The sequence below is a fragment of the Eptatretus burgeri genome, chromosome 18 (genome assembly GCF_056783735.1).
Source record: "Eptatretus burgeri isolate ZD-2024b chromosome 18, Ebu_testis_v1, whole genome shotgun sequence".
Classification (NCBI taxonomy): Eukaryota; Metazoa; Chordata; class Myxini; order Myxiniformes; family Myxinidae; genus Eptatretus; species Eptatretus burgeri.
The window spans coordinates 46629290-46642389 of NC_140978.1; the positions used below are offsets into that span (position 1 = coordinate 46629290).

The 13100-nt window shown below is 39.7% G+C and overlaps 1 protein-coding gene across 1 annotated transcript in view; it reads left to right on the forward strand.

The window, feature by feature from the left end:
- ARFIP1 (ARF interacting protein 1) overlaps positions 1-13100 on the forward strand; it is a 125616-nt gene that overhangs the window by 63963 nt on the left and 48553 nt on the right. The window contains 1 exon segment of the mRNA XM_085864158.1: positions 9061-9282. Coding sequence (XP_085720284.1) covers positions 9061-9282 — 222 coding nt within the window.

Here is a 13100-nt window from a genome sequence, read left to right on the forward strand (position 1 = left end):
ATTCTACGTTGGCGGGACTGTTTAAGTCCCGTGGATGTCACAATATTAAGTCAGCCACTCTAACCGTTAAGCCAACACCAAACTCCAGCAATGAAGGTTCAGATGAAATTAAAAATATATATTCTTCTCCAAATATCACTTTAATTTTTTTTTGTCATAATATGGACAGGATCAACGCCAAAATGCATGTTTTGACATCTTTTAAAAATTTTTTTACAGGGGAGCCCAATGAGGAAAATCTCGTTTTTCCTTTATTCAAATGTTCTGCAGTGTCACCTGTACATATATCATTGTGGCTCCATCTCTTGATGGTAAAGAATCTGAATCGCTTAAGAAATCAAAAAAATTCTCGTATCCGGATCTTCAACAGTCAAATGAATTCATCATTGTCACGCACTCAACCTGTCCACCAATATTTGTCCGAATCCATCCTGATGACAGACAGATAGAGAGACTTGTGAAAACATAACCTCCACCCTGGCTCAGTCGTGGAGGTAATACCGTGGCCTGCAAAAGTATCCCCCCCCATCTCCCCTCCAAAGTTTTCACATTTTGATGCCACCTGAGCTTATTTCATGATCCTTTCAAATCAAACTCGACATGGAGAATCTTCACAAAGTACTGCAAAGTGAAAAAGGTGAAAAAAATTCCGATAAAATATGAATAAGTTCAATCAACAGGGGAAAAATCAGATGATTCTCAGTTTAGTTACACAAGTGTTCAAACCGTTTCTCTAATTGACCCTAAATCACTTCAGGAGTAAATTATTTTTTGAAAGGTTAAAAAATAAGTGTAATAGGTTTTCACCTCTATGTAACGAGTGGTTTAAATTAAAAATTAACCTCCCCACTTTTCTGGGGAGTTTTATGGTGAAACCCACATGATCAACTAACAAGGAAAACATGAAGACCAAGGAGCTTTCCAACGAAGTCCAGACATGAAGTGGCGGAGAAGCATCGTTCAGGAGAGGGTTATTAGAAGATTTAAAAGTCACTCATTACCCCTTTGAGTATGGTGAAATCCATCATTAAGTAGTGGAAGACATCACACCACCCAGATTCTATCCAGATCAGGTCACCCGTCAAATCCATCATACAGGAGTGGAAGACATCATATCAACCAGACTCCACCCAGATCAGGTCACCCATCAAATCCACCATTAAGGAGTGGAAGACGTATCTTACCACCCAGATTCTACCAAGATCAGATCACCCATCCAAACTCAGCAGTCAGACAAGCAGGAAACTGGTTTGTGATGTCACTCTAAATCCAACAATGACTTTGAAAGATCTGCAAAGCTCTATGTCTGAGATTGGGGACAGAGTTCATTAACCATCAATATCCTAGTCCCTTCACAAAGCTGGCCTCCATGGACAGGTGGTAAGAAAGAAGCCATTACTGAAAAAGACTCTCCTAAAAGCTCGTATGGAGTTTGTGAAAAAACATCTTGAAGATCCTGCAGGCATGTGGAGAAACATTTTGTGGTCAGACAGAGACAATAATTGAACTTTTTGGTCAAATTCACAGTGTTACATCTGGTGCAATCCTAGCACTGCATATCACCCAGTCAACAACATGCCTCCTGTCAAACATGGTGGTCATAGCATCATGTTATAGGGCTGCTTTTCATCAGCAGGGACTGGCAAGTTTGTCAGGGTAGAAGGGACAATGTACAGTGCAAGGTACAGGTGAATCCTTGATGAAAACCTGCTTGAGCCAGCTATGAATCTGAACCTGGGTAAGAGAGTCACATTTCATCAGGACAATGATCTGAAGAACAGCTAAAGCCACACTGGAGTGGCTGAATAAGGAGAAATAAATGTTATTGAGTGGCCCAGTGAAAGTCCTGACTTGAACCCAATTTAACATTAATGGTGAGATGTGAAGATTGCAGTCCATCGACGATCCCCATCAAACTTGGCAGACCTAGAGAAATTTTCATGTGAAGAAAGGACAAAGATTTCACCATGTCACTGCTACGAGTCTGTTGGTAGATCTCTACCAGCTTTGTACAGTCATTGCTGTGAAAGATTCTTCCACCACGTACTGACCTGAGGGGATGAATACTTTTACAACCAGTGAATTTTGATTTGTGCATCATTTTTATCGGTATTCCCACCATGGAAATCTCCTTGAACTATCATCAAACGGAAGACTAAACACTGCACTAGTTATCAGAAGGAACCTGGATAGGATTCTGGTTTCAGCCGCTTCCACTGCCCTCAAATGTGCAGCCAAGTAAGCCCTGCAGCCAAATTTCTGCAATAATTTACTGTTTCAAGACAGATAGATAAAGAGAGACATAAAGAGTAAAAGAGACAAAAGAAAATAAAAAGCAAGAATTGGAATGAATAAAGAGAAGTGTGAAAGGAACAAGGATGTCTGTTCGAACCCGGACCGATAGATTTCAGCAGTGATTCCCGAGGCTCAAACGCAGCAACATGTACAGACAGAGGTCTGTCAGTGGAGAAGCACAGTCCACACAGCATGAGGATATGGCACAAACATAATGAAACGGAAGACCAAGAAGGAACCCGAATAAGTAAAGAGCAAAGTTGGAGTCATCAGGAGGAACCTGGATAGGAATGTTTCGTTTGATCTCTTGATTTATGAATAAAAATGTTCATTTGGAAAAATTATTGACATACAGTGCCCTCAAATTCTTATTATTTTATTATGATTGGTATTTACTCAATAAATTAGGATTTGACATCAACACATGAATATATGAGGCAGGAGTACAGAGTCAGGATTTATTTGTTGGTATTTCTATGCTTTTACCATTGTCGAACAATCACACTTTTCCTGTTCAGGGCCCCCATTTTAGGTGAGCACAAGTATTGGAACAGATTAACTGAATGTAAATTAAAGTAGTACTGTGTAATATTTCGTATGTGGTTGCATATCCCATGTCAGCAATAACTGCATCGAGCCTGTGACCCATCGACGTCACCAAACTCTTACTTGGTACCTTCCTTTGAGATGCTTGACTAAGTTTTTATTGCAGCCATTTTCAGGTGTTTGTTTTGGGGGGTTTCTGACTTTAGTCTCCTCTTCAGCAGGTGAAATGCCGTGCTCCATTGGATTTAAGTCAGGAGATTGACTTGGCCAGTCTAAAACCTTCCACTTTTTCCTCTTGATGAACTCCTTGGTTGCGTTGGCAGTATGGTTTGGGTCATCGTGTTGATGCATGGTGAAGCACCACCCATTGAGTTTGGGGGGAGATTTTCTTGTACATTTGCAGACAAAAAGTTTCTGGAATTCATTCTGCCAACACTTCCGAATTCATTCTGCTGCTGCCCTCATTAGTTACATCGAAAATAATAAATGTCAGTGTGTGTGTGTGTCTGTCAGTCAGTCCGTGTTTGTGCATCTACTCCAAAACCATGAAACCTTGCAGCCTAAAATTTTGCATGTATCCCAAGGGAACTCCACGGAAGTGCAGGAGTGAATATTGAGTGTTTGAGTTAATTAAAACACCCATTTTGAAGATAATTAACAGCATTATTTAATTATCTACTTTATTAGGCACATCCTTGGTCACCCTGCTGTTCCTTGCTGGGGTCTTAATTCACCCTTCTTTTTTTGACCTGCTCAACAATGCATTGATTTGGAACAGGCCACAATGGTTTAACGAGTTTTTATTTATTTATTTTTCCCTTCACTTTTTTGAAAGTTATTCATGCTATCAAATGCCTCATCTACATCCCTACGAATTGCTAGATACATTGAAATGCTTATGAATGCCCGAAGACATCTGTGTTTGTGGCTTTATTTAATTTCCGCACATGCCATAATCTCCCGAATCTCTTGATCTCAGCTGAACTTCAAAATTTAAACTTCTTAATTGACTTCAACAGTTGTTCCAACTGCTAAAAAAGAAAGAAAAAAAAGTGTTCATTTCTCCAATTCGGACATTGCTTGACATTTCGGTCGTGTCCGAGTGCATCGTGTTTATATGATTAATCGGCGATCCCGAATCACTTGCCAAGCCAGCCGTTCCTTATCAACCATTTTGTTGGAGTGCTTGCTTGGGTGCTTAAGCCACTTGGTGAGTGGTAAACAAGCTGCCTGGTTTGTTTCCAAGCCATGGCTGCACACGGCAAAAGTATTCGCACTATCACTGAATTTATCGATCGACTTCAGCAAAGTTCAGGCCCTACTCGCCTGTGTTTGGCCGTACATTGTCATGAGGTCTCTCGGGTGATGGCTCACTCGCTGAAAATGTGCAATTTTACATGACATTTCCCCCTTTGTATGATCTTCTTTCATTATATGACCAACCACTTTGACATAGATAGATACATATAAAAACAAGAAAAAGAGCAATCAAAGATTGCAGACTTTCACCAGGACTTCTTTTGAGTGGTGTATTTTTGTAGGTTTTAGGCCAAACCATGTGACCTATGACATGTGTGAACCTTTTTTCCCTCGTGGACAGGTGGTCATACGTGTAAAGTTACACTTCAATCTGTTCAGCTACTTCAGGGAAGGTTTTGAAGGTTAAAAAACAAAGAATATGGCTCCCGAATCACCTGACCAATGAAATCATCAATTCTTTTTCTGTGTCCCATTTTATCCCTAGATGACCCTCAAAATTTTTCATTCTGATTGGATGTAGCATTCTGCCTATGCAATTATGATGTCATTAAAAAAAATCACCCTCATTCCCCATGAGGAGTACTTGCTATGTGCCGTTTCAATTTTTTTCCTTGGTGCGGTTTCAGAGATATAGAGGTCCAAAATTTTTCTGTTTTTCCAATATGGCTGCAACACCCCATGACCTATGATATCATAATTATCATTAAAACATTCTCCACGAGTAGTCGCAACAATGGTGAAAATTTTGGCTCAATCCGACCAGTAGTTTCAGAGAATAACACGAAAGTTCTGTGTGGACAAACAGACAAACAAATAAACGGACCCAAATGTAATACCCCCTCCTTCAGCAAGGGTAAAAATTAAACGTTTCATTTTCAAAAGTTTCTTCAACCTTTTCTTTGGAGGGCTTGCTTGGAGCACTCTTCAGGCTTCGATGTCTTCAAGCTTCCATGGCGATTCCCTCGGCGTGGTTCTGTCAGTATCACAACTAACAAAATTTTCGATCATCCATGTAAAGTAGATGTGTCACCCTTCCTGTCTCTCTGGAAGTTCATTTGTTGGACGTTAGGCTGTATCCATGTCCTTGTTCATTCATGACGTTGCTCGCTCGATCTCAACCACCACATCCACGTGTGTACAACACCCAATGGGAACCACAACAATTGCACAACCCACATCTCATCACATCCAACCTGGACATGAAACCAGGAATGTTCATGCTTCAAAAACACTAAAAGAACAACAAGCACGCACACATACTCACCCACACACATCCAACACCCGATCACGTGTAAGTAAAAACAAATAAAAGAACAGAGCAGCCCATCGATGATGTAATTTTATGGATATTTGCTTAAAGGTCCCATGACACCCAAAAGTACTGAAATTGCATATACATGTCCTATAGGAGTTTTTCATCGTGATTTCAGATCTGACAGTTTTTCACAATACTCGTTCTGTAAAATGTAAAATAAAAAAACAAACCTCTTCGGGAACGCCCCTAAAAATTCTGCTGAAATCTACTGAAAGGGGCGTTACCCACATGACATCATCTCCAGAACGACAAAGGCTGCACGTAAATTACTCGGGTTGGTGGTCTATGAGATTCCATTGGCTTCCTGTGTGTTTCCACATTCAATTTGTCGACTCAATCTCTTCGTTCATTTCTGCTTTAAAAAAAATCAAACATTTGGTTTTTAATAACGGATGACATGGACCTTCATTTGTCTGGTAGCGACAGTGAGTGCGAGAGAAATGAAGGATTTTGGTTTGAATCAAATAGAGAATTGTCGGATAACGTAGTCGTGGGAGGTGAAGTTCAGGCAGCTGGAAATGAAATATGGCCTTACCAGTTCGAGCCCGAAGCAGGACAAGCAGAGGAAAATGGCAATGAAATTCCCGGCGTTCATGATGATCGGAAGGACATCGAAGAAACACTTGGCAATAACAACTGGTTAGACTAAATCCTATTCGTAATTCAATAATGTAAATTCGACTTGCATACTGCTCGATATCAGAAATATTTTTGTGAGGTGATGTGACCAGCGCAGCGGACTTGTTGCACCGCGGTGAATGAATCGTAAGCAAGGCCAGCCCATGTCATCGGCCATATCTCTCCGCGCATAAAACAAAGCAATCTCGCTGTCCGGATACGATGAAAACTTGTGTGCAGAACACACCTTGTGACACAATTGTCTCGAGTAGTCAGATAAATCTGACGTTCTGTTGCATTTATATTTATTTTATTTCTACTGTCATCATGTAGCGCCAGTGGAAAACAATGAAGAAAAGAGAATAATAAAAGAAAGCTACAGCACGTCAGATTTATCGGACGAGTCGGACGGACTACGGATTTATCGGACTAGTCTAGACTCTAGAGTTGACAAGTAACTTGTATTCGCATGCACACAATGTATAAGTCAATGCGTAAGAGTCCCGAGGCTATGAGGCCGTGTAATAGGACAGATAAATTTGTCTTTCATAGTTGTGCCAACATATTTTTCCCTGTTCATTTATTACAGCATTTTGGCTAAATGTTAATGAATAGCAAGCCAATGGAAGCAGTACCTTCACTTTAGAATAAACCCATGTATGTCGAGTGCAGCCATACCTGGCTTGCATGTATGTGGAATCGTCCCTCTCCCAGCAGGCTGGTTTCAACACACAATTATTCAATAATCTGCAAAATGTGGGTGCAGATTTTTCACATTGTTTGATTTTAAAATTATCTCCTTGCGCCTTGAAATGATGCAATATTAATCTTTCGTATTTTACTTGTATGTCCCTGTAAGTTTCTTTTTAATGGAAATGTTCAACAGTCACATTTTATATTTTGTGGACATGGTATAGCCCTTTATTGTGCATACATGTATAGGCAATCCTCAGGTTACGACTGTCTCAACGTACAACGTTTCGTGGTTACGACGCATCTCCCATAAATTAAGAAAAAAACAAAGCGCAAAAATGTCCGAAAATTAATTAGCCACAAAAAGTGATTGATCTTGCTTTGAGTCTAATCTGAACAGTAGAAACAGCCCGACCATCCATGCCATTGACATTTCCTACCTCTGAAAGCCTTTGTTGACTTTTTGCAGCGAGAAAGTTTGCCCCTCTGTGCGTTTTGAATTCCTCGTGTTGACCTCTTGTTTCTTCATACCGTACTCTTACCAAATCAATATCTCTCAATATATTCTGAGGTCGCAAACTCATCACTGAAAAAAGCAGGGAAACACACAAACGGCCGTGGCGATCAGGGAAGACACTTGGAGTGTGGATTGAACTTTTTCTTGCTCAGCTGTGGTTTCCCTCGCTCATTCTACATTTTTCAAGTTTTGGTTAACAATGCAAGGTAATAAACGTAAATATAAATACCATATAGATAAATAACGACATCGATCCAAGTAAGAAGAATAACCTCTCTGCGATGAGTCAGAAAAATTAATTGACTTTCTGCAGGAAAAGGACTTTTACAGTGAATTTTGAATTCACGAAAAGTCAAAAACAGTCTTGAAACCTAATGTGAATCTAAATATAGACTGGAGACTGACGACAACAACTTGATTTGGCCTGAACTCGTCATCGGGAAAACCTGCAACATCGGAAAAATCCATAAACAAGCCGCATCGTTATTTTAGCCGCAGAGGTCGAAGTTGAGGGAAAAAGTTGCGGCTAATTGTCCGAATTTTACGGTAGTGCTTTGGCTGGAAGACCACCATCAACAGCGTATCCCAATGAGCCTTATGTTGATTCAGGAGAAGGCTAAAAGATTGTTTGAGGAAATACGGGCAGACCACACTAAAAGGTGTCTTCCGACTTGCGCGGAAAATCGCGTTACGACGCGTCGTAGGAACGGAAATCCGTCGTAAGTCGAGGACCCCCTGTATTGGATTTGTACACGACTACGACAAGGTAGTAAAGGGATAAATAATTGCCTCGTGATTGTTGTGCATACATGGCGAAGAAGCAGAATTTATTTTCTGCGAAACAATCACAGGAATTAAGACGATCAGTGAGATAGCAAACACATGTGCACAATACATTTGTACGTACTTTATATGGCGCGCGACATCTAATCAATCCACTTTGTGCGAGTCGCGTTCTGGAGATGACGTGAACGGTCACGTGACCTGCGGTTCGCTGAAGTCAACCTTTTTGAGGGCGGGGCATAGCAAGTTATGAAAAGCACGAGAAATGTTCGAAATATTGGTCTAATTATCCCATTTTTGATGTAGAAAAAGAAACGGGTGATTTCTTCACGAGGAAGGTCAAGTTAATATATAAATGACCAGAAAGTTTTGAGTGTCATGGGACCTTTAAGGTTTGCAAAATAAAAAGCACTCCATTTGATCTCACGCACCAACACGTGAACGGAAATGAGCAGTCACATTGGAAATAAACAACGGACATGTGCCGAGGCTTAGGGTCTATTGGCCTGAAGAATTCTGCTCTGAAGCGGGTGAAATGTTGCCCAAGATATAGTGTGCGTGCATGCGTGCGTACACAAATGCATATCAACTTCAATACCAATGTCTGATGAGCAATCATCACTACGCTCTGCAGGTCATCAATAGATTATATATATATATATATATATATATATATATATATATATATATATATATATATATATATATATATATATATATATATATATATATACACATACATGTTACTCACTTGCTCAAATCTTTATTTTGCATATGTGTATTAAAGCATAAAAGGTATAATTGCAAGACAAATGGCTTCAAATGAACCAGCATGCATTACTCTGCCATCGATAAACAAAAGTTCAGGTCTCATTTGAATCATGCACATGTGTCCTTGATGGTCTTCGTTAGAAATGTGAAAATAACAACAATCCTGATGACCTTGTTAAGTGCAATATTTGTTTTCATCTCTTATCTCACTTTGTGTTGCCTTTTCTTCGTATTCCCATGTACCCATCTCTCTCATACGCAGTGCACAAAGCAAGTGTTGTCAGAGCGTTTCGGCCGTGGATCGAAAACTGTGGACTTGCAACTGGAGGCTCAGATCGAGATCCTGCGTGACACGCAGCACAAATACGAGAATGTGTTGCGATTGGCACACGAGCTAACACGACACTTCTCGCTCGTCGTGCAGACTCAGCGCACGCTCGGAGACACCTTCGCCGACCTCAGCCAGAAGTCACCTGAGCTTCAGGTAATGGGAATTATCTTTGTGTGCTTTGTGATGTTTTTTTACCGCTCGTCTGTTTTTTTGTTCTGATCGTGCTTTTCAAACTAGGCCCTTTCGAGATGTAATGTCTCCATTTGCATTCACTGTAGTTTGATTAGGCTCATTCAGTGATTCCCTGTACTATAGAATCATCGATTACCACACCTGATTCTGCATCGTCACCACTTGTTTTATGTGAATAATTGTGCGTTGGGGAAAAAAGGCTAATTTACTCGTCTTACATATTTTTCATTAATTATCATCGGTAGTACAGTATGCTCTCCAATGTCGCAGCAGTTGAGTTCCTGGAAAATGCCACGATAGTTAAAACGGCGATCGTGGAAACCAAGGGCCAATGGGAAGTGTCACATCGAGATACCGAGAAATAACGGCAGCCACAAATAAACACATTACAATTGAAATAAACACATAAATATGATGTATATGGCTAGCGCATGCAAGTGGTTACCACCCCTATTTTAGGGCATACCCTGACTTGAGTGGCATTTTTGAAAGTCACAAAAACTACTACTGGTCATGAAATTTGGTTCATTGCACAGACAGTGTTCCATAGGACCTTAAAATATATAGGTTCATGGGTCTATGATGTATATTAATGAATCCATAAGATTTTTATTGAATATAGATGCCCAGTATTGGCCTTTTTTTTGTTTCACCCTAAAATGTGACATATATTAGACCATGCAAAAATACAACATATAAAACATTCTATTTTAAATTTCTCATCTTATCAAAAGGTTGTCACCCACCATGTGAGAAAATCAGCATTTGTGTCGGTCAGTGGTGGATTCGCATGATATATGCACATTCTGGCATATTTTTATTTTTTCTTGTTTTATTCCCCTTTTAGAGCCTGGGATTATGAAATCCCCTAACAAAATGACTACTTTATCAATAACTCGTATTTACGTGTCTTAAATTATTCAACTTATTACCAATAACACTGGTCAACAACAAATTTGTTGTCTGCATTTTTTAAGCTGATTTAGGATGAATCTGATGCGCTGAATCCAAAACTCACATTAGTTTTGTTCAATCAGGTCAAGTTTTTGAGATATGGCCACATGTCGTTTTTTACATTTTTGTTCACATGTACGCATGTGTGGAGCATTTTAGAAGAAGTTGGTGGGGGTAAAATGTCATGTCAAATAATTGTTTTGATTGGAAATAATTATTTTAATGACAAGAAGTATTCAGGTACGATAGTTCTGGGTGATTATGTCGAAAAGGGATCAGTTTGAAGTCATAAAACCTCAAAATCTTCCAAAAATTGGTGAGGCAAAGCATAAAGTTCGTGGATCAAAACTAAAGTTAATGGGGCAGATTTTGTAATAATGTGATACAAAAAAGTTGTATTTCTTGAAATAACGAACTCTGAAGAATGTACAATACCTACATGCGCCAATTTATGACATGCGCTTCTGCTCAAGCTTGGAGTGCCACAGTACGAACCCAAAGATTGGAGACTGTTCATTGACAGCAGCAAGCGATCACTGAAATGTGTTCTGCTACACAACGGCAACCAGTTTGCCTCTGTACCCATCGCTCACTCGACTACACTGAAGGAGAAGTATGAAGCGGTGAAGTACGTGCTGGAGAAAATTGGTTATGATCAGCATAAGTGGTTTATTTGTGTTGACCTGAAGATGGTGAATTTTTGTTGGGACAACAGTCTGGCTTCACCAAGTACCCATGTTTTCTGTGCATGTGGGATAGTAGGGACCGTGCTCAGCATTACACGAAGAAGGACTGGCCTGTGTGGGAGGAATTGGTGCCATGCAAAGAAAGGAACGTCATCAACGACCCTCTGGTGGACAGAGACAGAATACTCTTCCCACCGCTGCACATCAAGCTCGGCTTAATCAAGCAGTTCACCAAGGCTCTGGACAAAGATGGTGACTGCTTCACTTACTTGTGCCAGGCTTTTCCAGGATTGACCATGGAGAAGTTGAAAGCTGGCATCTTTGATGGTTCTCAGATCCGTCAGCTCATCAGAGATCCAGAGTTCAAAAACTCAATGAACGAAGTGGAACTGGAAGCGTGGAAGACATTTGTTTTGGTAGTGAAGAACTTTCTTGGCAACAATAAGGCCAGAAACTACGCAGAACTTGTCAACAACATGCTGACTGCTTTCAGAAACCTGGGCTGCAACATGAGCATCAAGATGCACTACCTATTTTCACATATGAACCGGTTTCCTGAGAACCTGGGTTCAATGAGTGACGAGCAGGGGGAGAGATTCCATCAGGACATGAAGGAGATGGAGACCAGGTATCAGGGTCGCTGGGACGCAGTCATGATGGCTGACTACTGTTGGAATCTGAAGAGAGACCTCCCTGCCGCTGAACATTCCAGGAGTTCGAAGAAACGGAAGTTCAAGCCCTGAAGTTTGAACAGTGGTGACGCAACATGCAATTTACTTGTACTTACCTTTATCAATGCCCACCATTCAGATGACAGTAATCGATGTTTCTATCATGTAATCAATAAATGTTGTTGGCAAAACATTTTTTTTCTTAAAAACATGTTTAGGATGATATGTGTTGACAAAAATCAGCTGATAATGCCACAAAAATGTAATTGATTTTGTCACAAGATCTGATTTTTTCAAATCAACTTAGCACAAAAACCTGACCTGATGGAGAGAAACGGATGCCATTTCCTGATTCAGCAGTGCCAGAATACCCTAATTCACTTGTAGAAATCTAGACAACATTCAGAAAGTAAAAAATTGTTGACCAGTGTAATCAATGTAAAAAAATTGAGATGATCCGGGTGGATACTTAATTACAGCGGCTTGCCCGAACTTTCCAACCCAAATGTCCGACTGCACGTCACGTTTTTAAGAAACGTTCTTTTATTCTTCTGTGCAACAGATTATTTTCACTGAAATTTATTTGCAAATGGGGCACAGTGATATAGATATAATAGTATAAATAAAATTTAAAACATGCATGGCTTTGGTTTAGAGTAATTTTGCATTTTTGTCCGACTGCACGTCATACTTTTTTGAATTTGATAAAAAAAAAAATTAATCTACTTCAAAAAATTTTCAAATATTTTTCCAGGTATTTAAAAAATATTTTATTAATTCAGAAGGCAGTTAAAACAGTTTCGGAGAATTTAGAGAGCTTTGCAACTCCCAGAATTGATTGGATTGAAAATTTGCGTCCAAGAATTTGTTCGATAAATCTTCTCTCTTTTAGTGCTTTTCAGCATCTGACAGTCACTGAATAGAGCAGTAATAAAACAAGGACAAATGTGTCCAAGAGCAGCGTCCTAAAGGTTTTGTCGGCTAATTTTTTTTTTTTTAACAACAACAACAACTTCTGATATTTCGTCACGTGCCTTTATTAAGCCAATAGCGAAACCGGTCATAATGTATTTACGTAATAAATAATGTATTTACGAAATTACAATACGATAAATGGAATAATCTTTAAATAGTAACGTGAACTTTTCAAAACTTTAAAGCAAATGTCCGAATATATTTAAAAGTTCATGATAGACGCTCTCAAAAGGCACCGTCTATGTGAGGATGTGTACATGTGCTCAGTATTTAAGGAGATCCGGATCTTGTATATACAAGAGCCGAGTCCGAGAGATTAAGGTTTTGTCTTCACAAGAAGAAGAAGAAGAAGAAGCAGAAGAACAATGCTGAGCTCTCTATGAGCAGCGTTCGCAACGCGAGACGCTGCTAAAAATAGGTATGTATTATTTCTTAATAATCCCAGAAATTGGTATTTTGATTATTAGATTAGTTGCTTGAATAAGTTACATAC